The sequence below is a fragment of the Oncorhynchus clarkii genome, chromosome 4 (assembly GCF_045791955.1).
Source record: "Oncorhynchus clarkii lewisi isolate Uvic-CL-2024 chromosome 4, UVic_Ocla_1.0, whole genome shotgun sequence".
NCBI lineage: Eukaryota > Metazoa > Chordata > Actinopteri > Salmoniformes > Salmonidae > Oncorhynchus > Oncorhynchus clarkii.
In genome coordinates, this window is record NC_092150.1 from 61561826 (window position 1) to 61585026 (window position 23201).

At 40.9% G+C, this 23201-nt stretch overlaps 1 protein-coding gene across 1 annotated transcript; it reads left to right on the top strand.

The window, feature by feature from the left end:
* The first annotated feature begins 1970 nt into the window (after positions 1 to 1970).
* Positions 1971 to 18367, top strand: LOC139407047 (tyrosine-protein kinase FRK-like). The gene is made up of 8 exons (XM_071150351.1): positions 1971 to 2627; positions 4516 to 4637; positions 8779 to 8942; positions 10720 to 10888; positions 13688 to 13846; positions 16023 to 16204; positions 16322 to 16487; positions 16793 to 18367. Exons 1-8 carry the CDS (start codon positions 2251 to 2253, stop codon positions 16999 to 17001), a joined length of 1548 nt encoding a protein of 515 aa, XP_071006452.1. The 5' UTR covers positions 1971 to 2250; the 3' UTR covers positions 17002 to 18367.
* The last annotated feature ends 4834 nt before the right edge of the window (positions 18368 to 23201 follow it).

Here is a 23201-nt window from a genome sequence, read left to right on the forward strand (position 1 = left end):
GAGCGTAATGAGAAGGCTGATGTGGTGGAAGGATGTAGGGTTTGAATTTTTGGGGCGGTTTACATTTTTATTTTAGTTAAGAACAAATTCTTATTTACAATGACAGCTTAGGAACAGTGGGTTAACTGCCTTGTTCAGAACGATAGATTTTTACCTTGTCAGCTTGGGGATTCGATCTAGCAACCTTTTGGTTACTGGCCCAACACTCGAACCACTAGGCTATCTGCCGCCCCAATGTTGATTTTCACGTTGTGGATGACACTCAACACTCAGTGTCAACAAAACAAAGGAGATGATCGTGGGCTTCAGGAAACAGCAGAGGGAGCAGCCCCTTATCCACATTGACGGGACAGTAGTGTTTTTTTTTTTAAGTTCCTCGGCGTACACATCACAGACAAATTGAAATGGTCCCCCCACACAGACAGTGTGGTAAAGAAGGCGCAGCAGCGCCTCTTCGACCACAGGAGGCTGAAAAAATTTGGCTTGTCACCAAAAACACACAAACTTCTACAGATACACAATCGAGAGCATCCTGTTGGGCTGTATCACAGCCTGGTACGGCAACTGCTCCGCCCTCAACCGCAAGGCTCTCCAGAGGGTAGTGAGGTCTGCACAACGCATCACCGGGGGCAAACTACCTGCCCTCCGGGGCACCTACACCACCCGATGTCACAGGAAGGCCAAAAAGATCATCAAGGACAACAACCACCCGAACCACTGCCTGTTCACCCTGCTATCATCCAGAAGGCGAGGTCAGTACAGGTGCATCAAAGCGGGGACCGAGAGACTGAATCCTCAGGAGTGAATGTAACATTGTGTGTTCTCATAAATGCTGGATAATCATACAGTTGTCCATCATTATTCAATAATTGCTTCACCCAAATAATGTTGTTGTCAAACCAGTTCTGGAAAAACAAAGACTTGTTTTTGTATTTTATGTCTTTATTATTCCAGATTGTATACCTATGTCGGGGAAAATTGTGTTTGTACATGAGGTTCCAAGTTAGAAGTACTTGTTTATGAACGTTTGCACGCTTAGTTTTGTATCCTTTTAATCGTAAATATTATATTAGAGGTTTTAAAATCCAGAGCATTCAACCCTCCCTCACTTTGGGTGCTACATATTACCGCTTTTCTTAAATAATGAGGTTTATTGTTTTATGGGTGATTGTTCATGTCTCAGTGTTTGTTTGCGCCAGATAAGGCTGTTTAGGGTTTCATGTTATGTTTATTGTTTGTATTGTTTGTGTTTATCTTTTTATTAAACATGAATCGAAATAACCACGCTGCATTTTGGTCCTCCTCTCCTTCATCGGAAGAACACTAGTCTGGACAGACCTTCAGATTTGGACAAAAGTACACATCCAGATAAAGAAAGATCTCTTAATAACCAGGAGTTAAATCTCTTTCCAATGTCCTCTACAATAGGAGAGAAATTTAAGTTGGCCCTTTCTTTCTGATCTTTGCTAACTGTAATACCAAGATATGTGATCACATATTTTACAGGGATTTAAGTCACATCTTTTCAACGCAAATAATTCACTTTCCTAACATTCAGAGATAAACCTGATACATGGGGGGGGGGGGGGGGGGGGGGGGGGGGCAGTGTGACAACAATTTTGGACCCCCTTGAGGCCCTACATGTGGAGTATGCAATAATTTTTACATAACTAATTTTTGCTATCATTCTTTTTTTACCTTCATTATTAGACAGAAAATGCAAATACATTGTTGAATGATTACCAACATGATCTTTTTCCTGCTAATGCCTGCAATGCAGTGAAGAAAACGATATGACAACAATAACGTCTAATGTAACTGGCCCCTCTTACAGTACAACTGGCCCCCCCAGTTGAAATGGTCTAGAACCGCCACTGGATACAGGTACGCTATTATTGCACTGCAGGCGGTGCAATGGAAGTAAACACCCCTTGCGGGTTGCGCTCAAAGTGCACACAGGTCTCCTCAGCAGAAGATTGAGAAATTTAAGTAGGCTAACCAGGAAACATGGTGACTGTTGGCCTCGTGCAATAAATCGCTTTATTTACTGTTGGTCATTGTGTTTTTGTGCTATTCCAGTCCAAAGACCAGGGTTGACAAGACGTTTCTGGAATGAGTGAAACTTTTTAGGATCCAATCCATGATGTGAAATTCGTTGTAACCGAAGTGGAATATAAACGCCAAAAGGGACGGCTAACATTTTATTTCATCACAACATGGTTTAGTATGATAAACCAGTGAGTATTCACAATGGACATTCTAGGTAGGTGCTTGTGGTGTTGTCAAACTGTTTTCCCGTGTTTTATTAAACCGCCTTCAGAATCAGAGCCGGGGAAGGAGAACAGCGAAATCGTGGTGATCAAAAACATTCATGCGGAGCATCCCACCGACAGGGCTTTGCCACCAATACCCCTTGGGAGACCTGGCTACGTTTATATCGCCCTCTATGATTATGCTGCGCGAACCGTGGAGGACTTGAGTTTCAATGCTGGGGACAAGTTAGACGCTCTAGACAAAGGTGCTGGTGATTGGTGGTATGCAAAAGCACTCACTGGAATTTCAGCTGCCAAGAAGGGTTACATTCCAGCCAATTATGTGGCGCCTGTGGAGAGCCTGGATGCGGAGCCGTAAGTAGCCTACCAATATCCATTTAAAAATGATTCTATTGAAATAGTTGATATATGCTACTGTATAGACTAGACTAGAACAGCACCAGGTCAGGTTTGAAGAATGGTGGCTTCATTCAAAGAGGGCGAAGAACAAAATGGGCTACAGAAAATAGAGTAGCCTATTAAAATTCATTCTACATCCCTTATAACCTTTACTTATTCTTGGGCAATTTGAGGCCAGAGTAAAGCAGAAAAGACTCACACACTTGAGGCATGTTCCAGAGCTGCTTTACCCCTGATTCCACTGATCACTTAATCATCGTTTTAGAAGGGGACACTAGCTTTCTGACACTCTCTTCTGTTGTGCTCATTTGATTAACCATCATAGCTGACCTGTTGGTATCCCTACACCACTGGACCATTCCAAGGAGGATCTGGCAAATATTTGTATACATTCACAGTTTATGAGAATGAGCATGTTCTATGTAGCCTTGGTGCAATCTGGTGTTGAATGTTTATTATCCCAATTAAAATATGATGAGTCACAATACTGTAAGTGCTTTATGGATTCCCAGCACTTCCTCATAACCTAGTCCTTGATGAGGCCTCAGATTTGAGTGACTGCTCTCAAAGAAACACACGACACACAACTAACCAACAGTTGACATAGGCTACAGTAATACCATTGTTTTGACAATTACAAAGCGCTAGTGTTTGGTTAAATGCATGCCAACTTTCCATATTGCGAACAGATTAAGTCAATAGGCAAATGCCACACTATTGGCGCCGTTCTATGTATCTTGACCTAAGTGATTGGTCAAACAAGTTAATGATTGTCACTGACAAGGAAGTACAATGAATGAGTTAATAATTATCCAGATCAGATGAAAATACAAATGTAAAAGTGATTCAACTGTAAAGAGATTCAATGTACATGTAGCTGTGTTTACATTTTGACAACCGTTTGTAGGGTCAACACACATACAAGTGCACTGTTTAAATATAGAAAGAAACCGGTTAAGCAAGGAAATTGCACTTGGCTTGACATTGGGTAGAGTAAAACTGAACTTTGACCAAACCGAACAGGCTTGGGTATCTTGGTCAAAAGTAATGTTTGGGTCATGCTTTGAAATAATGGAACAGGTACCAATTCAGAAATGGGCTGTTCAAGAATTATGGAAATAATGAATCTTATCATACCCTATTAAAAACAACTAACCACACCTTTTATTCAATTTATCAATGCCAGTGAGACGTACAATTCAAAGTAAAGGGTTTCATATGTTAAAAAAAATATATATATATATATATATATAAATATATAACAAATATTTAACTAATGAGGGGTCCATCTTCTGAACAAAGTCAGTAATTTTATCTTGGGTGTGGCTCAAGTATTGTCCTGGTGATCACCCCCATGAAACTGGTTTTAGTTAAGCTGCAGTCTAGTTTTTGCCTTTCTCAACACACTGTCTGTGGGAATGTATATTTGTTTTAAATTGAGCCTTTATTTAACTTGGCAAGTCAGTTAAGAACACATTCTTATTTACGATGACTGCCTACACCGGCCAAACCCGGATGACGCTGGGCCAATTGTGCGCCGCCCGATGGGACTCCCAATGACGGCCGGTTGTGATACATCCTGTGAAACCTTGAGGGTTTTGTCTTGGTAATCAGGACTTGTTTGACTGAAGTATCACGGTCTCATAGTGTACATACACTAATGAACTTGATCAGTGGATGCCTATAGTATCAATCATATAGATCTGTTTGATGTATTGTTAAAAACCCTAAGCTGGGTGAACACCTTAATGTACCTACCCACCAAGTAAATATCACTGTGCAGTGCCAGTGAATACCTATGATGCTGGGGTTGACCGTTGTTTCCTCCTGTTCTGCTATACAGATGGTACTTTGCAGACACCAAGAGAGTGGATGCTGAGAAGCTGCTTCTGTCTGAGGGGAACCAGCATGGAGCCTTTCTCATCAGACACTGTGAGAGTCAGAAAGGAGAGCTCTCACTCTCAGGTAAGTTTCAGCGTTGTCGTCTTGTACTTGTCGCGTCTGCAAGAGACTAAAGCTCAGATCTGTCCCACCACCATGGCTCTCACAATATGCTCTTGGAACAGGTTTTGAATGACTGTGATGTTTGACACATTTTGTGTCTTCGTTCTATTGTTCAGGATTGTATTTTGTGGTTTTATTTTTTCGATCAGTCTATTTCCATGTGATCCCGGTACGAGGAGGGAACTCGATGCACAAATAACTCGAGTTGTTTCTTCGTTCCTGAACAATCCCCGCCTCACTCTGGGTAAATCACAGCCTCCCATAGTGCACTGAAGTGTTTGATGGTTCAAGGTCATACAGTTAAACAAATAGGGAGACCTCTACTTCTCAAAAAGAGACTGTGATAACATCAGTTGAGGGCCACATGAGTCTGGCTGGCCTTTTCTGTCGGAAGGAAAAAGTCCCTTGTGTATACATTTACAGTGGTGTGTAAACTTAGTCACGACAAATGCAATAGTCTCATAGTAACCTGATTACAGGGAAGTTCAGTGGTGTTGCTATCTACCGATGCATTGTTCATGTTAATAATAGTCATATAATAATAGTCATATAATATAATAGTCATATAATATAATAGTCATATAATAAAATAATAGTCATAATAATAGTCATTTGCGTTTGAATGTAAAAAGCCCCATGAGCACTAACTAATATATAAAGTAGTTGGAGCACATGAAATTTGGTGTCAAAGGAAGGCTAAGAGTTTATTTTTTTATGTTATTAATGCATATATACATTCTTCAACCTTTTTCTATCCTAAAAATTAGGAATAAGAAAATATTTTGATTTCTGGTCAAACAAATGGAAAAGGGGTCTTAAACATCTAGCAGAAAAATTCTTAAAAGGTATTAGAAATGCATAAAAACACATTGAAGTAAAGGCCCCTGCCAACTAATATAAAGATTTATATTATTAATTTAACCTTTTATTTAACCAGGCAAGTCAGTTAAGAACCAAATGCTTATTTACAATGACGGCCTACCCCAGCCAAACCCGGACAGTGCTGGGCCAATTGTTGGCGGCCCTCTGGGACTTCCAATCACGGCCGAATGTGATACAGCCTGGATTCAAACCAGGGACTGTAGTGACACCTCATGCAGTGCCTTAGACCGCTGGTTCACTCGGGAGCTCTGGTTTTGTAGAAATTATTTGCCTTCTGTAAGTTTAAAAAAAATATTGAGTCTTGTCATTGTCTTGTAATTTGGTTACCAAAAGCCCACATATCTTTAAGATATTTTCTAATTCCTCTCCCTCATGAGGAGGGAGGATAATGAAAGTTTACATAAGTAACAAACCTACCAATTACTTCATGTTTTTACTAATAACAATGTGGTTTGATTCAAGTGCTTAAAACATATCATTCTTTTACCAAATCGGTAATAGAATGCCTGCCACTGAATTGGCTACAACGGGAATTCATAGTTGTCAAACCAAAGTTGGGTCGCCTGCTACTGTCCTCCTGTTTTCACTGTTTTCTTTCTCTTTCTGTGGTGTGGTGGTCAAAGCAAAAGTGTGAAAACAGTCTGGGCAACCCCTCCTTCTCTCTTTGTCGCTCTTCTCTCTTTTTCTCCATGTCGCTCTTTCTCTCTCCCTGTCGCTCTCGCTCTCCCTCTCTTTTTTTAAATTCTTATTTCACCTTTATTTAACCAGGTAGGCTAGATGAGAACAAGTTCTCATTTACAACTGCGACCCGGTAAAGATAAAGCATAGCAGTGTGAACAGACAACACAGAGTTACACATGGAGTAAACAATAAACAAGTCAATAACACAGTAGAAAAAAATAGTCTATATACATTGTGTGCAAAAGGCATGAAGAGGTAGGCAATAAATAGCCCATAGGAGTGAATAATTACAATTTAGCAGATTAACACTGGAGTGATAAATGATCAGATGATCATGTGCAAGTAGAGATACTGGTGTGCAAAAGAGCAGAAAAGTAAATAAATAAAAACAGTATGGGGATGAGGTAGGTCAATTGGGTGGGCTATTTACAGATGGACTATGTACAGCTGCAGCACATGCTCATTCTCATACAGCTGCAGCTGCTCAGATAGCAGATGTTTAAAGTTGGTGAGGGGAAATAAAAGTCTCCAACTTCAGCAATTTTTGCAATTCGTTCCAGTCACAGGCAGCAGAGAACTGGAAGGAAAGGCGGCCAAATGAGGTGTTGGCTTTAGGGATGATCAGTGAGATACACCTGCTGGAGCGCATGCTACGGGTGGGTGTTGCCATCGTGACCAGTGAACTGAGATAAGGCTGAGCTTTACCTAGCATGGACTTGTAGATGACCTGGAGCCAGTGGGTCTGGCGATGAATATGTAGCGAGGGCCAACCGACTAGAACATACAGGTCGCAGTGGTGGGTGGTATAAGGTGCTTTAATAACAAAACAGATGGCACTGTGATAAACTGCATCTAGTTTGCTGAGTAGAGTATTGGAAGCTATTTTGTAGATGACATCGCCGAAGTCGAGGATCGGTAGGATAGTCAGTTTTACTAGGGTAAGTTTGGCGGCGTGAGTGAAGGAGGCTTTGTTGCGAAATAGAAAGCCAACTCTAGATTTGATTTTGGATTGGAGATGTTTGATATGAGTCTGGAAGGAGAGTTTACAGTCTAGCCAGACACCTAGGTACTTATAGATAGTCCACATATTGTTGGCCGAGGTTGGAGTAGCCAGGAGGAAGGCATGGCCAGCCGTTGAGAAATGCTTGTTGAAGTTTTCGATTATCATGGATTTATCGGTGGTGACCGTCTCTCCAGTTAGTCAACTCTGCCTGTGACCGTCTCTCCAGTTAGTCAACTCTGCCTGTTCCTACTGACACTTACCCATGAGCCCCCTCTCTTCCCACCCCCCCCTCAAAAAAAATATAAATAAATTAAACAACAGCTTTAAAAATATATTTCTCCCTGTTTCTTTTCTCTTTGATAAGATACAATCAGTTGTTTTGTTTTAACTTTTTGTTGTTGTATATTTATTATTTTTAAACTGGATTAATATCTTCCCATTTACTGTAACCAGCCTTCTCACCCACTGAACACCGACACCGGACATCCATGGATGTTAAAAAGTAGTTGAAATTTGGTCGGTCCAAATTTGAACCAATCATAAGTGTCTGTTTTATAAGTTTGGACAGCACATAGAGATAAGTAGTGTATACAGTAGGTCAGTAGAGTTTAGTACAAGAGTAGAGCACAGTATAATTTACTGAACTGTACTTTACTGAACTCTACTGTACTCCATTCTACTGTGCTGTCCAAACTTGCGAAACATACACATCTATGATTGGTACAGATTTGGTCCGGACCAACCAAATTTGGTCTTGTTTGAGCTCATTAGAAAAATAGCCCGTGTGTAGAATAATACCTAAACATTCAAAAGAGGATATTACATTTTTCTACCTTTGTGTACTAGGGGTTACATCACCATGAGGAGAATGACATTCGTAATGATGCATTTCTGTATAGTACAGATCAGGGACCCATGACGTCATTCTGTTAGCGGCTGCTAATTCACTTCAATTACTCTAGTTCAATAACCCAAAATACAACAGCATTTGAGTTTTTGTAGTTTTATTTTTTTCAAACTCTGTCATAACTGACACCCCATTTTTTTCTGCCGCCATCTTTGGATCTTAATTCAGAGCAGATATTTAAGAGTTTTTGGAAAACGTGGTCCCCGAAAATAAACTCAGGGAGATGTTCCTGTTATTCTGTTAACCAAACTTTACATTTCCTCTGATCTTCAAGTAAATATGTTTTTAAGTTTTCAGTGGAAATCTTTGAAAGTAGTCCTTGTACATAGTTGTATGGTTTGTTTAACTTTGCAATCAATATTTTTGGGGGTTTGGAATTCAGTCTCGGCATCTTTCTGTTACTGTGGACTTGTAATTTCTGAGCGTCTTCAGTACAATGAGCCAAATCACCAAAAAATTATGTTTATCATGTAGGCAGCCCATTATTCCATAATGGCCATATAAACAGATTCTAACATTTCCCCATTTATTTACTCTTCGGCACACATTTTCATGGCCATGGTTGATTCTACTGTCTTCATTCACACTTTGTAGTGTTCTGCCCTTATGCTTTTGTATGCATCTTTCAGTACTGGACCAGTGCAAAGTGAAGCACTACAAAGTAAGGAAGATGGACTCTGGAGGCTACTACGTGTCCACGTCCAAGAACTTCCTAACTCTGAGGGAGTTGGTGGAACACTACTCAAAACAGGAGGATGGTCTCTGTGTACGGCTGCTTGAACCATGTAAAAAGGTATGGTGTTCCGTTGACTTTCTTTGTTAACTACTGTACCATGTGGAGGTCGACCGATTAAATCGGAATGGCCGATTTAATTAGGGCCGATTACACGTTTTCATAACAATCGGAAATCGGTATTTTTGGACACCGATTTGGCCAATTTTTATTTATTTATTTAATATTTATTTAACTAGGCAAGTCAGTTAAGAACACATTCTTGTTTTCAATGACGGCCTAGGAACGGTGGGTTAACTGCCTCGTTCAGGGGCAGAAGGACAGATTTTTACCTTGTCAGCTCGGGGGATTCAATCTTGCAACCTTACAGTTAACTAGTCCAACGCTCTAACCACCTGCTTCTCATTGCACTCCACGAGGAGACTGCCTGTTAGGCGAATGCAGTAAGCCAAGGTAAGTTGCTAGCTAGTATTAAACTTATCTTATAAAAAAACATCAATCAATCATAATCACTAGTTAACTACACATGGTTGATGATATTACTAGTTTATCTAGCGTGTCCTGCGTTGCATATAATCGATGCGGTGCGTATCGTTGCTCCAATGTGTACCTAACCATAAACATCAATGCCTTTCTTAAAATCAATACCCGACGTATATATTTTTAAACCTGCATATTTAGATAAGAAATCCAGGTTAGCAGGCAATATTAACCAGGTGAAATTGTGTCACTTCTCTTGCGTTCATTGCAATCAGAGTCAGTGTATATGCAACAGTTTGGGCCGCCTAATTTGCCAGAATTTTACGTAATTATGACATAACATTGAAGGTTGTGCAATGTAACAGGAATATTTAGACTTATGGATGCCACTCGTTAGATAAAGTACGGAAAGATTCCGTATTTCACTGAAAGAATAAACTTCTTATTTTCGAGATGATAGTTTCCGGATTCGACCATATTAATGACATAAGGCTCATATTTCTGTGTGTTATGTTATAACTAAGTCTATGATTTGATAGAGCAGTCTGACTGAGCGATGGTAGGCAGCAGCAAGCTCGTAAGCATTCATTCAAACAGCACTTTAGTGCGTTTGCCAGCAGCTGTTTATGACTTCAAGCCTATCAACTCCCGAGATTAGGCTGGTGTAACCGATGTGAAATGGCTAGCTAGTTAGCGGGGTGCGCGCTAATAGCGTTTCAAACGTCACTCGCCCTGTGACTTGGAGTGGTTGTTCCACTTGCTCTGCAAAGGCCGCAGCTTTTGTGGAGCGATGGGTAACGATGCTTCGAGGGTGGCTGTTGTCGTTGTGTTCCTGGTTCGAGCCCAGGTAGGAGCGAGGAGAGGGACGGAAGCTATACTGTTACACTGGAAATACTAAAGTGCCTATAAGAACATCCAATAGTTACAAATAAATAAAAATAAACAAAAAATAAAAATCGGCCGCTTAAATCGGTATCGGCTTTTTTGGTCCTCCAATAATCGGTATCGGCGTTGAAAAATCATAATCGGTCGACCTCTAGTATCATGTGATTGCGATAAATCAGATTTGTTTAGTGGCCCTCTTGATCTGAATTGATGTACACACACTTTATGCAATTAATGTGCCTGGCAAATTTGCTAAAGATATCTAGATCACAGAAACCCTCTTCAAATATTTGGCCTAATACAATAGCCTGATGCTGTTCCGTGTCAACCGTGTATAGCACCATTAACCGTTCAAGGAAAATAGAACAAAAGTCATGTGGTTTTCCTGAACAGTAAAGAGAACAGGGTGTCAGGTTCTACTTTGGGACAGTTCCTCTGTCTCTGCTGATTTGTTGTATCTCTCTCGTGTCAGATGGAGGTGCCTCAGACCCATGGTCTGTCCTACAACACTGCCGACCACTGGGAGATAGACCGGACGTCTGTCAAACTGCTGAATAAACTGGGCGCTGGGCAATTTGGAGAGGTTCATGAAGGCCTCTGGAACGACACCACTGCAGTAGCAGTGAAGACCCTCAAACCTGGTAAATAGCCTGTACAACACAAACACAGGACTCAAACCCATAAAATCAAGTTATTTCAAATCCTTAATCGCCTTAAAGTTCAAATGCAGTTGTTTTTATCTCAATATCAAATCATTAAGTACTGTATATACACTGAACAAAAAAATATATGCAACAGGTAATGTGTTGGACCCATGTTTCATGAGCTGAAATTAAAAAGCCCAGATATGTGCCATACGCACAAAAAGCTTATTTCTCAATCTTTTTCACAAATTAGTTTACATCCCTGTTCGTGAGCATTTCTCCTTTGCCGAGATAATCCATCCACCTGACAAGTGTGGCATATCAAGAAGCTGATTAAACAGGATTATCATTACACAGGTGCACATTGTGCTGGGGACAATAAAAGACCACTCTAAAATGTGCAGTTTTGTCACACAACACAATGCCACAGATGTCTCTAGTTTTGCGGGAGTGTGCAATTGGCATGCTGACTGCAGGAATGTCCACCTAAACTGTTGCCAGAAAATGAAATGTTAATTTCTCGACCAATGTCGTTTTAGAGAAAATGTCAATACGTCCAACCGGCCTCACAACCGCAGACCACGTGTATGGAGTTGTGTGGAGGAGCGGTTTGCTGATGTTAACGTTGTGAAAAGAGTGAAATGGGCATTCATTTTATCGCTGGAAATTTGATTGCAGAGATACTGTGACGAGATCCTGAGGCCCATTGTCGTGCCATTCATCCGCCGCCATCACCTCATGTTTCAACATGATATTTCACGGCCCCATGTCTCAAGGATCTGTACACAATTCCTGGAAGCTGGCCATGGCCTGCATATTCACCAGACATGTCACCCGTTGAGCATGTTTGGGATGCTCTGGATCGACGTGTACGATAGCATGTTCCAGTTCCCGTTGATATCCAGCAACTTCGCACAGCCATTGCAGAGGAGTGGGACAACATTCCACAATCAGCATGATCAACTCTCTGAACAAGATGTACTACATGAGGCAAATGGTGGTCACACCAGATACTGACTGATTTTCCTATCCACACCCTACCTTATTTTTTATTTTATTTACATACATACATACATACATACATACATACATACATACATACATACAGTTGAAGTTTACATACACTTAGGTTGGAGTCATTAAAACTTGTTTTTCAACCACTCCACAAATTTCTTGTGAACAAACTATAGTTTTGGCAAGTCGGTTCGGACATCTACTTTGTGCATGACACAAGTCATTTTTCCAAGAATTGTTTACAGGCAGATTATTTCACTTATAATTCACTGTATCACAATTCCAGTGGGTCAGAAGTTTACATACGCTAAGTTGACTGTGCCTTTTAAACAGCTTGGAAAATTCCAGAAAATGATGTCATGGCTTTAGAAGCTTCTGATAGGCTAATTGTTATAATTTGAGTCAAATGGAGGTAAACCACTTCGATGTATTTCAAGGCCTACCTTCAAACTCAGTGCCTCTTTGCTTGACATCATGGGAAAATCAAAAGAAATCAGCCAAGACTTCTGAAAAAAAATTGTAGACCTCCACATGTCTGGTTCATCCTTGAGAGCAATTTCCAAACGCCTGAAGGTACCACATTCATCTGTAAAAACAATAGTACGCAAGTATAAACACTATGGGACCATGCAGCCGTCATACTGCTCAGGAAGGAGACACATTCTGTCTCCTGGAGATTAACGTACTTTGGTGCGAAAAGTGCAAATCAATCCCAGAACAACAGCAAAGGACCTTGTGAAGATGCTGGAGGAAACAGGTACAAAGTATCTATATTCACAGTAAAACAAGTCCTATATCGACATAACCTGAAACGCTGCTCAGCAAGAAAGAATCCACTGCTCCAAAACCGCCATAAAAAAGACAGACTACAGTTTGCAACTGCACATGGGGACAAAGATCGTACTTTTTGGAGAAATGTCTTCTGATCTGATGAAACAAAAATATAACTGTTTGGCCATAATGACCATCCTTATGTTTGGAGGGAAAAGGGGGAGGCTTGCAAGCCGAAAAACACCATCCAATCGTGAAGCACGGGGGTGGCAGCATCATGTTGTGGGTGTGCCTTGCTGCAGGAGGGACTGGTGCTCTTCACAAAATAGATGGTATCATGGGGAAAGAAAATTATGTGGATATATTGAAGCAACATCTCAAGACATCAGTCAGGAAGTTAAAGCTTGGTCGCAAATGGGTCTTCAAAATGGACAATGACCCCAAGCATACTTCCAAAGTTGTGGCAAAATGGCTATAGGACAACAAAGTAAAGTTATTGGAGTGGCCATCACCAAGCCCTGACCTCAATCCCATAGAAAATTTGTGGGTAGAACTAAATAAGCGTTTTTGCCGAGCAAGGAGGCCTACAAACCTGACTCAGTTACACCAGCTCTGTCAGGTGAATGGGCCAAAATTTACCCAACTTATTGTGGGAAGCTTATGAAAGGCTACCTGAAACGTTTGACCCTTGTTAAACAATTTAAAGGCAGTGCTACCAAATACTAATTGAGTGTATGTAAACTTCTGACCCACTGGGAATGTGATGAAAGAAATAAGAGCTTTAACAAATCATTCTCTCTACTATTATTCTGACATTTCACATTCTTAAAATAAAGTGGTGAACCATGTAAGGTAAAAACTTTGAATTTGTTGTGTTTATATTTTTGTTCATCACATGAAACACAGGAAAATCCTGTTTTTGACTACACTTTCTCGTCACAGTGCAGGTTGGTTTGAATTCCAGCTCGTGTTAGAGTGCAATACAACGTATACATGTTCTTGATATCCTAGGCACCATGGACGCGAAGGACTTCCTACAGGAGGCCCATATCATGAAGACACTGCGGCACCCCAAACTGATCCAGCTCTACGCTGTGTGTACTGTGGAGGAACCCATCTACATCATCACAGAGCTCATGAAGAATGGCAGTCTGCTGGATTATCTCCAAAGTAAGAACACACTAGTGTATTGCATTGTAACCTACCTACATACAAGACCACTGCACTTTCCTCAGTGGACCAGACCCTGGTTGTTGTTGGCCGTTTAGATTAGAACACCACCTCAACAATGTGCCTGTGGCAAGAGTTGAAATACAGTACAGAATTTTCTTTAACTTATGTAACTGAGTGATGTGTATAGGGGATGTTTTGGATGAAGTGTACATTTGGCAACAACCAAAAGAAGCTACAGTTTTGCTCCCTCTTCACTTTGTGTGATACAGTTGCCTGTAAAGAATATGCAACATGCATCATACGGGCCATGCTTCTGTAGTTTGAAAGTTACACCCAGTGCATTCAGAAAGTGTTCAGACCACTTCCCTTTTTCCTCAATTTGTTATGTTACAGCCATATTCTAAAATTGAATTTTCATTTTTTTTTAAATGTCCTCATCAGTCTTCACACAATACCCCATAATGACAAATTATTTTATTTTTTTTGCAAATTTATAAAAAATATTATTTACATAAGTATTCAGACCCTTTGCTACAAGACTCTAAATTGAGCTCCGGGCATCCCTGTTACCATTGATCATCCTTGAGATGTTTCTACAACTTGATTGGAGTCCACCTGTAATAAAATAAATTGATTGGACATGATTTGGAAAGGCACATACCTGTCTATCTATATAAGGTCCCACAGTTGACAGTGCATGTCAGAGCAAAAACCAAGCCATGAGGTTGAAGGAATTGTCCGTAGAACTCCGAGAGAGGATTGTGTCAAGGCATGGGGAAGGGTACCAAAACATTTCTGCAGCATTGAAGGTCCTCAAGAACACAGTGGCCTCCATCATTCTTACATGGAAGGAGTTTGGAACCACCAAGACTCTTCCTAGATCTGGCCGCCCAGCCAAACAGAACAATCGGGAGAGAAGGGCCTTGGTCAGGGAGGTGACCAAGAACCCAATGGTCACTCTGACAGAGCTCCAGAGTTCCTCTGTGGAGATGGGAGAACCTTCCAGAAGGACAACCATCTCTGCACCACTCCACCAATCAGGCCTTTATGGTAGAGTTGCCAGACTGAAGCCATTCCTTAGTTAAAGGCACATGACAGCCTGCTTGGCATTTACCAAAAGGCACCTAAAGACTCAGATCATGAGAAACAAGATTCTCTGGTCTAATTAAACCAAGATTAAACTCTTTGGCCTGAATGCCAAGTGTCACATATGGAGGAAACCTGGCACCATCCCTACGGTGAAGCATGGTGGAGGCAGCATCATGCTGTGGGGATGTTCTTCAGCGGCAGGAACTGGGAGACTAGTCAGGATAGAGGGAAATATGAACGGTGCAAAGTACAGAGAGAGTTGATGAAAACGTGCTTAGGACTTCAGACTGGGGCGAAGGTTCACCTTCCAACAGGACAAAGACCCTAAGCACACATCCAACCTGACAGAGCTTGAGTGGATCTGCAGAGAAGAATGGGAGAAACTCCCCAAGTACAGGTGTGCCAAGCTTGTTGGGTCATACCCAAGAAGCCTTGAGGCTGTAATTGCTGCCTAAGGTGCTTCAACAAAGTGCTGAGTGAAGGGTCTGAATATTTATGTAAATGTTAAAAATATATATATTTTGAAAAACCTGTTCACTTTGTCATTATGGGGTATTGTGTGTAGATTGAGAGGGAAATAACTATTTAATCAATTTTAGAATAAGGCTGTAATATAACAGAATGTGGAAAAAGTAAAGGGGTCTGAATACTTTCCGAATGCACTGTATATTTAAGATGATCTGATGTTATGGACTCCCTGGTGACTGCCAGCACTCCTTGTGTTTTTCTCCCAATGTGAGATGCTGTGCCATAGCGTGAAATATGCAGTGTCATTGCCTGTCAGAGGGATAGTCACCTCTTGGAGCGGCCATGTGAAATTGATGTTGGTGGCCCCGAGACTGTCTGCATTACATCCCCTATATTTTACTAGATGCCCTTACACACGGGCACAAATTCAGACGTTCGGCCATTACTATCAATTGTTTTGGGGGGGACTCGAAACTTTTACAAATAATCACATAGTCATACTTTTGCATGCACACTGTTATTCTGGAAATTGTACTATAACATTTGACTTAAGCACTCATTAGAATGAAATATCAGTTCTCTGACCATGGTACTTACCTTCTCGCCTCCTCCACAGAGGACAAGGGTACGCAGCTGGTAATCTCAGACCAGCTAGAGATGGCGGCCCAGGTGGCTGCTGGGATGGCTTACCTGGAGCTGCAGAACTACATCCACAGAGACCTGGCAGCCCGCAACGTTCTGGTGGGAGAGAACAACATTTGCAAGGTGGCTGACTTTGGCCTCGCCAGAGTCTTCATGGTGGGTATCTCTATCTTTTTGTAAGAAAAACAAGAGAAGGGGATATTTTGTTATTAGTTGGGACGGTTTGTCAAAAATGTAGTATTGAGGATTCAGATTTTATTCCTGTTGTTTTAGATGGAGAGTGACAACGTTTACGAAGCTAAAGAGGGCACTAAGTTCCCTGTGAAATGGACCGCCCCAGAGGCCATCCACAGCGGCAAGTTCACCATCAAGTCTGACGTGTGGTCCTTCGGCATTCTGCTATATGAGATCATGACCTTCGGTGGGATGCCCTATCCAAGTAAGACTTTTACATGCATGTTTAATGTATTACTCTATAGAAAATAAAGCTGGTGTAATCAGTCAGTGTTAATCCTGTTATTTACTACCGTGGAATTTTTGAGTGTATAATAATGTCAGTGGGCGGGGCAGAAATATTGTATGAGTAGCATGCACTACAGTCAACAGTTAAAAAAAAACACCTATTTGTACACCACATGCAATTTCAAGGGAGCGTTCATAGTTTATCCACACTAAATGCACAGCATCAGGTTAGATTGTGTTACCGTGTGAGATCAGAACTATGGTCCCCTGTTATTGTTCCAGCCATGACCAACTACGAGGTGGTCCAGAAGCTGCCCACAGGCTACAGGATGCCGAACCCATTACGCTGTCCCAAGGTGATGTATGAGATCATGTCTGACTGCTGGAAGGAGAATGAGAACGACAGACCCACCTTTGAGACCCTACAGTGGAAGCTAGAGGACTTCTTTGACCTGGATGTGACCTCCTACGATGACGCCAACCATTATTAGTACTGTACTGTATACAGGGATCAATGATGCTCTGCTCATGGGTCAGCAGAGGAAAGTAGGGTATGTCCACTGTGCCACAAGTAATATAATCAAATATGAAGGGTATTTCATACTCCCAACAGTTTGTATCTAGCATGCAGATAGCATTGATTTTAGCATAGTTGAACTGCCCTCTCCCTGATCACATTATGGTTGAATATCTATTTTTTTTAGGATTATATTTGGCGGACGAACACGTGGGACCATATAATGTTTGATCAGAAAATATTGTTTGTGGAGGTTTAATTTGGCTGCTCATGTATTGTTATTAAAGAAAGTCCGACATGACTATGACTGATAATCCTCTATTGTAACTGTCGTTTGTGACACTCCCACTAGTTAAGATTTTGTTCGCCAAACTTAATGCACTTTTAAATGGGTGATACTGAGACTGCTAAACAAACTAGATGCTCTTTGATGAAGTCACAAACTCCGTGCGTGGCCAGGTTGGGCTTTCATAACAACAGCTGCTCTCCGGTAAGACTGATGGAGCTATCTAGATTTGGCAAAATAGTTCTGCATTCACTCCGCATTCTTCCACTGCTTGGCTGCCAAGTATTCATCAGGCGTATGTTGTTGGTTTTGCATTATCCACTCTGAAGCATGGTGAGAGAGGGCACTATGTCACTGAACACTCGTGAATAGATTGGAATGACCGAGTAATGTTGATAGAATATTTTCACAGAAAGAGTAGATATGATTCAACTGGACAGAATTGGATTTTGAGGGAAGGATTTAGAGAGTAAATCTTATTGTACATTCACCTAATGTCTATGTATGTCATAGTGGGGATGCTGTTATTGTGCAATAGGAACTGGAATTGAATAACCGGGCAGACTGCTTGCTCTCCACACTGCAGTGGCCTTTTGTTGATTGAATGATGTATCGGAGGTGTTGGATTGTGCCACCTTCTTTCTCATTCTAACATGCCTCTTTCATGGATCAATGACTGGAAGGTTTTGACACTGGACTTATTTGGTGAGACCGGAATTGTCCAAGTGCTTGTTGATAATTACCAATCACTTTATCAAATATTTTATACGTTTTTAAAAATGTCTGATTTGTACGTGTAGATCATAACCTGTATGCAAGTGTACACTTTATCAGAAAAACAAGATTGTTTCCTTAAATGTGTTTATTGAAAGATGAAATTAATGTCATGTTTGATACATAAGAATAAGACTCTTTTTTTTTTGTATACATTTGTTTTAATAAGTAATCTGTGGTGAGAATCTACACTGAACAAAAAATATAAACGCAACATGTAAAGTGTTGGTCCCATGCTTCATGAGCTGAAATAAAATACCCCTGAAAGACCCCATACACACACAGCTTCTCTCAAATTGTACGCATTTGTTTACATCCCTGTTAGTGAGCATTTCTCCTTTGCCAAGATAATTCATCTGCCTGACAGGTGTGGCATTTTAAGAAGCTGATTAAACAGCATGATCCTTTCACAGGTGCAACTTGTGGTGGTGACAAAAGTCCACTAAAATGTGCAGTTTTGTCACGAGACATAGTGTTGTGACAAAACTGCACAAGTTTTGAGGAAGCATGCAATTGGCATGCTGACTGCAATAATGTCCACCAGAGCTGTTGCCAGATAATTTTATATTTATTTCTCTACCATAACCCGCCTCCGTCATTTTCAAAAATGTGTCAGTATGTCCAACCAGCCTCACAACCGCAGACCACGTTTAACCGCGCAAGCCCAGGACCTCCACATCCGGCTTCTTTACCCGTGGGATCGTCTGAGACCAACCACCTGGACAGATGAAATTGAGGAGTATTTCTGTCTGTATTGAAGGCTTTTTGTGGGGGAAAACTAATTCCGATTGGCTGGGCCTATGCCCACCCAAGGCTGCGCCCCTGCCCAGTCATGTGAAATCCATAGATTAGGGCCTAAATAACTCCAGTTGACTGATTTCCTTACATGAACTGTAACCCAGTGAAATTGTTGCATGTTGTGTTTATATTTTTCCTCAGTAACATTGTGTGCCATCCCTTGTTCTGAATAGCTCATTTTAATTATAATTTTGAATTATTTGATAACATGTTGCCAACAGTTTCGGTCAAGGGACACTAAATCCGCTGATATATTCTGTTTTGTAATACATTGTTTTAAAGAGCCACACTCCGATTGACACGTGTTTTTCTGTTGCACATTAGAAAAACGCGATTTCAACGGGCCTCCAGAGTGGCACAGCAGTTTAAGGCACCGCAGTGGTGTAGAGGCGCCACAACAGATCCGGCTTCGATCCCGGGCTGTGTCGCAGAGACCGGACGCAAAATTGGTCCAGCGTCGTCCGGGTTAGGGGAGGGTTTGGCCTGCCGGGATGTCTTGTTTCATCGCGTTCAGTGTGTCAAGAAATAGTGCGGCTTGGCAGGGTCGTGTTTCGGAGGACGCATGGCTCTCGACTTTATCCACGAAATCTAATTAGTGTTGACAGCTTTTCATCCCATGTCAGTTGGCAAATGTACATAATCTAATCAAAACCCAACCTTCATTTACCCGTTGTGACGCACGGATGTTCCAAACTCCGTTTTAGACAAGACTGACGTTATGACCAAAGTTATCCTATTTACACGTCAATTTTTGACACCATAATGACTGTTCGGCTCGTATCAATGCCACGTAGGCCGTTTTCAAAGGACTTCGTTACTTTTTGAAGGCAGTCGCTCTTTAAAGTTATATTACAACGCAATTTCAACCTCATTCTTCCAAAGTGTAATTGACCATTCTTACCACATGATGGTGCCAACATTCTCCTTGTACTTAGAACTGTTCATAACATTGCCTTGCTATGACATGAAACCAGTTTAAAGCTAGAATCCTTAGTTGCTACATCCATTTCTGGAATTAAATTAGTTGTATATACCAATTAGAATAAAACCTGTAAATGCCTCATGAGCTTGGTTTAACTGTCGTACCCCCATCATAACCCAAAATACAAGCTTGTTTTACTCCAAATGTTTGGAAACAAACACTGTATAGCCTCAACGTGGTTGGTCAGTCCTTGCATCTATAGCCCTGTATATTAATTGAGAGTGGTTACATTTCTCGAGGCTCATTCTTCAGCTTTTTACTTAAACTAGTGGGCAGATGCTTTGTTATTGTTGCACTAAAACACGGAATTAGCCGTAGGGGGAAACAGCGATACTGGGCGCCCTACCAATGTTGTTATTGTTTTTGTTGTGGGCAGATCTGAGGAGCATTGCGCAGCATGGTAAAATGTTTTACAGTACATAGTGCTCTACTATCTCACGTGCACTGATGTCGGAGTGGGAAACAAAATGTCTGTTGTCATAACATCGCAAACGAACATGTCTGTTTCACCAATAAGGATTCCAGGTTTAAAGATGCCATATCTGGTGAGTGTGTGACCTAGCTATAACTGAACCAAGACATGACATAATACTAAACACCTCTCCATTATAACATGTTTCAGGTAGTCCTGACTGTTGAATAGTTTCCCCAGCGTTCCTGCTGAAATCCCAGCCTGTGTGTATTCCGTTAATCAAGGATGTCACCGCCGTATGTGCCCTGCATAAAAATGAGGGCTGGCTCGAGAACCTCAAAGCTTTATGAGTTCCAAATGACACCTTATTCCCTATATAGTGTACAAGCTCTGGTCAAGAGTAGTGCACTACCAGTGGTGTAAACTACTTAAGTAAAAATACTTGAAAGTACTACTTAAGAAGTTTTTTTGGGGTATATTATATTTTCTTGACCACTTTTACTTTTACTCCACTATATTCCGAAAGAAAGTTCTGTACTTTTTTGCTCCTTACAATTTCCCTGACACCCAACTGTACTCGTTACATTTTGAATGCTTAGCAGGGCAGGAAATTTGTCTAATTCACACACTTATCAAGAGAACATCCCTGGTCATCCCTACTGCCTATGATCTGGCGGACTCACTAAACAAAAGCTTAATTTGTAAATTATGTCTGAGTGTTGTAGTGTGGCCCTGGCATTCTGTAAATTAAAAACATATGTAAGAAAATTGTGCAGTCTGGTTTGCTTAATATAAGGAATTTTAAATGATTTATACTTTTGCTTTTGATACCTAAGTACATTTGAAACCAAATACTTTTAGACTTTTACTCAAGTAGTATTTTACTGGGTGACTTTCACTTTAACTTGAGTCATTTTCTTTTAAGGTATCTTAACTTTTACTCAAGTATGTAAATGTTGTGCTTTTTCCACCACTGTACTATATAGGGAATGTGGTGACATTTGGTTTTGATTGTTATCGAAAACAAAATCATTTGGTTACAAAAACAAGTTTTATTGCGTATAACTGCTGGTTTTGAGCCACAGATTTGCAGATTGACTGATAGGTCAACTCTTGGCTTGGTTAGTTAGCTAGGTAACTGGCTAATGTTTTTGTTTGAGGAAAAAAATGTGTCAATGAAATGCAAATAATGCACTTTGAGATGATTCTGTATAATGAAAAGTGCATTACAAATGTAATACTTTTCTTTTTTTTTTTTTTTTTTTTTTTTTTTTTTTTTTTTTTTTTACCTTTATTTTACTAGGCAAGTCAGTTAAGAACAAATTCTTATTTGTGGAAACAGTACCCGCTTTTGTACTTTAACCTGTCATGCCAGTTCCTGATCTTTGTGTGGTGAGCTTTCTGGTGCCCAGAGCTGCTGAGGCATCACCCAAGCGGATGCTGCACAGAGTGGAAGAGGAGAAGTCCAATTGGCTATAAGAGTCAGGCTGGTTCCCAGACTTGCCCTCTTCAAGCTGCCTCTGCTCAAGCCACAGACTGGCCTCTATTGGATATATTGCTTGTTTGTTTGTGATTGTGAAGTGCTTTGAGATTTCTATTATGGAAAGTGCTATAGAAGTTTAAATTGATATTTGTTGGGATGCAGACGCTGCCATTGCCACAGTGAGCCCTGTGACCTCGATGTCACTCCTTGTGAAAATCCTGTTCCATAGATTGCAGTTTGTGAAACTAAGAATTCATATGGCTTTTAAAATGAATACTACGTTATAGTGTCCTATATTTACAGCAGGTGTTATAAGGTTGCATATTGGAATACAGTCCCATTGCTGAGGTAGGGGAGCAGAGTCCCTGTCCCATTGTCTTACAATCAGATAGCGCATTGATTCCGCCTGCACTGATCTGTCTTGTATCTCGCAAAGGGTAATGGGATAGCTCGAAAGTAGCTAACCCAAGTGCTGCATGTTTACAACTCAGGGTCATTTAAAAAGGCTAAGCAAGCTTTTTAGGTCATTGACGAAAGAGCTAGCTAACTAGTTAGCTGATCAGCTGATCAGCGTCCTTGCACAGAATATGTTCAGGAGATGGCTTGTTTTTATTTTCTCACAATTGCAAACTATAAAATCACTGTCACAACGTTTGTAATAATTTAGCTAGCTGCAGTTGATGTTGGAAGTTTACGTACACTTAGGTTGGTGTCATTAAAACTTGTTTTTCAACCACAAATTTCTTGTTAAAAAAATATAGTTTTGGCAAGTCAGTTAGGACAGAAATGTACACACACTAAGTTGACTGTGCCTTTAAACAGCTTGGAAAATTCCAGAAAATTTTGTCATGGCTTTAGAAGCCTCTGATAGGCTAACTGACATCAGTTGAATCAATTGGAGGTGTACCTGTGGATGTATTTCAAGGCCTCCCTTCAAGCCCAGTGCCTCTTTGTTTGACATCATGGGGAAATCAAAAGAAATCAGCAAAGACCTCAGAAAAAGAATTGTAGAACCTCCACAAGTCTGGTTCATCCTTGGGAGCCATTTCCAAACGCCTGAAGGTACCACGTTCATCTGTACAAACAATAGTACGCAAGTATAAACACCATGGGACCATGCAGCCATCATACCGCTCAGGAAGGAAACGTGTTCTGTCTCCTAGAGATGAACGTACTTTGGTGCGAAAAGTGCAAATCAATCCCAGAACAACAGCAAAGGACCTTGTGAAGATATTGGAGGACACAGGTACAAAAGTATCTATATCCACAGTAAAACAAGTCCTATATCGATATAACCTGAAAGGCTCCTCACCATGGAAGATGCCACTGCTCCAAAACCGCAATAAAAAAGCCAGACTACAGTTTGCAACTGCACATGGGGACAAAGATCGTACTTTTTGGAGAAATGTCCTCTGGTCGGATGAAACAAAAATAGAACT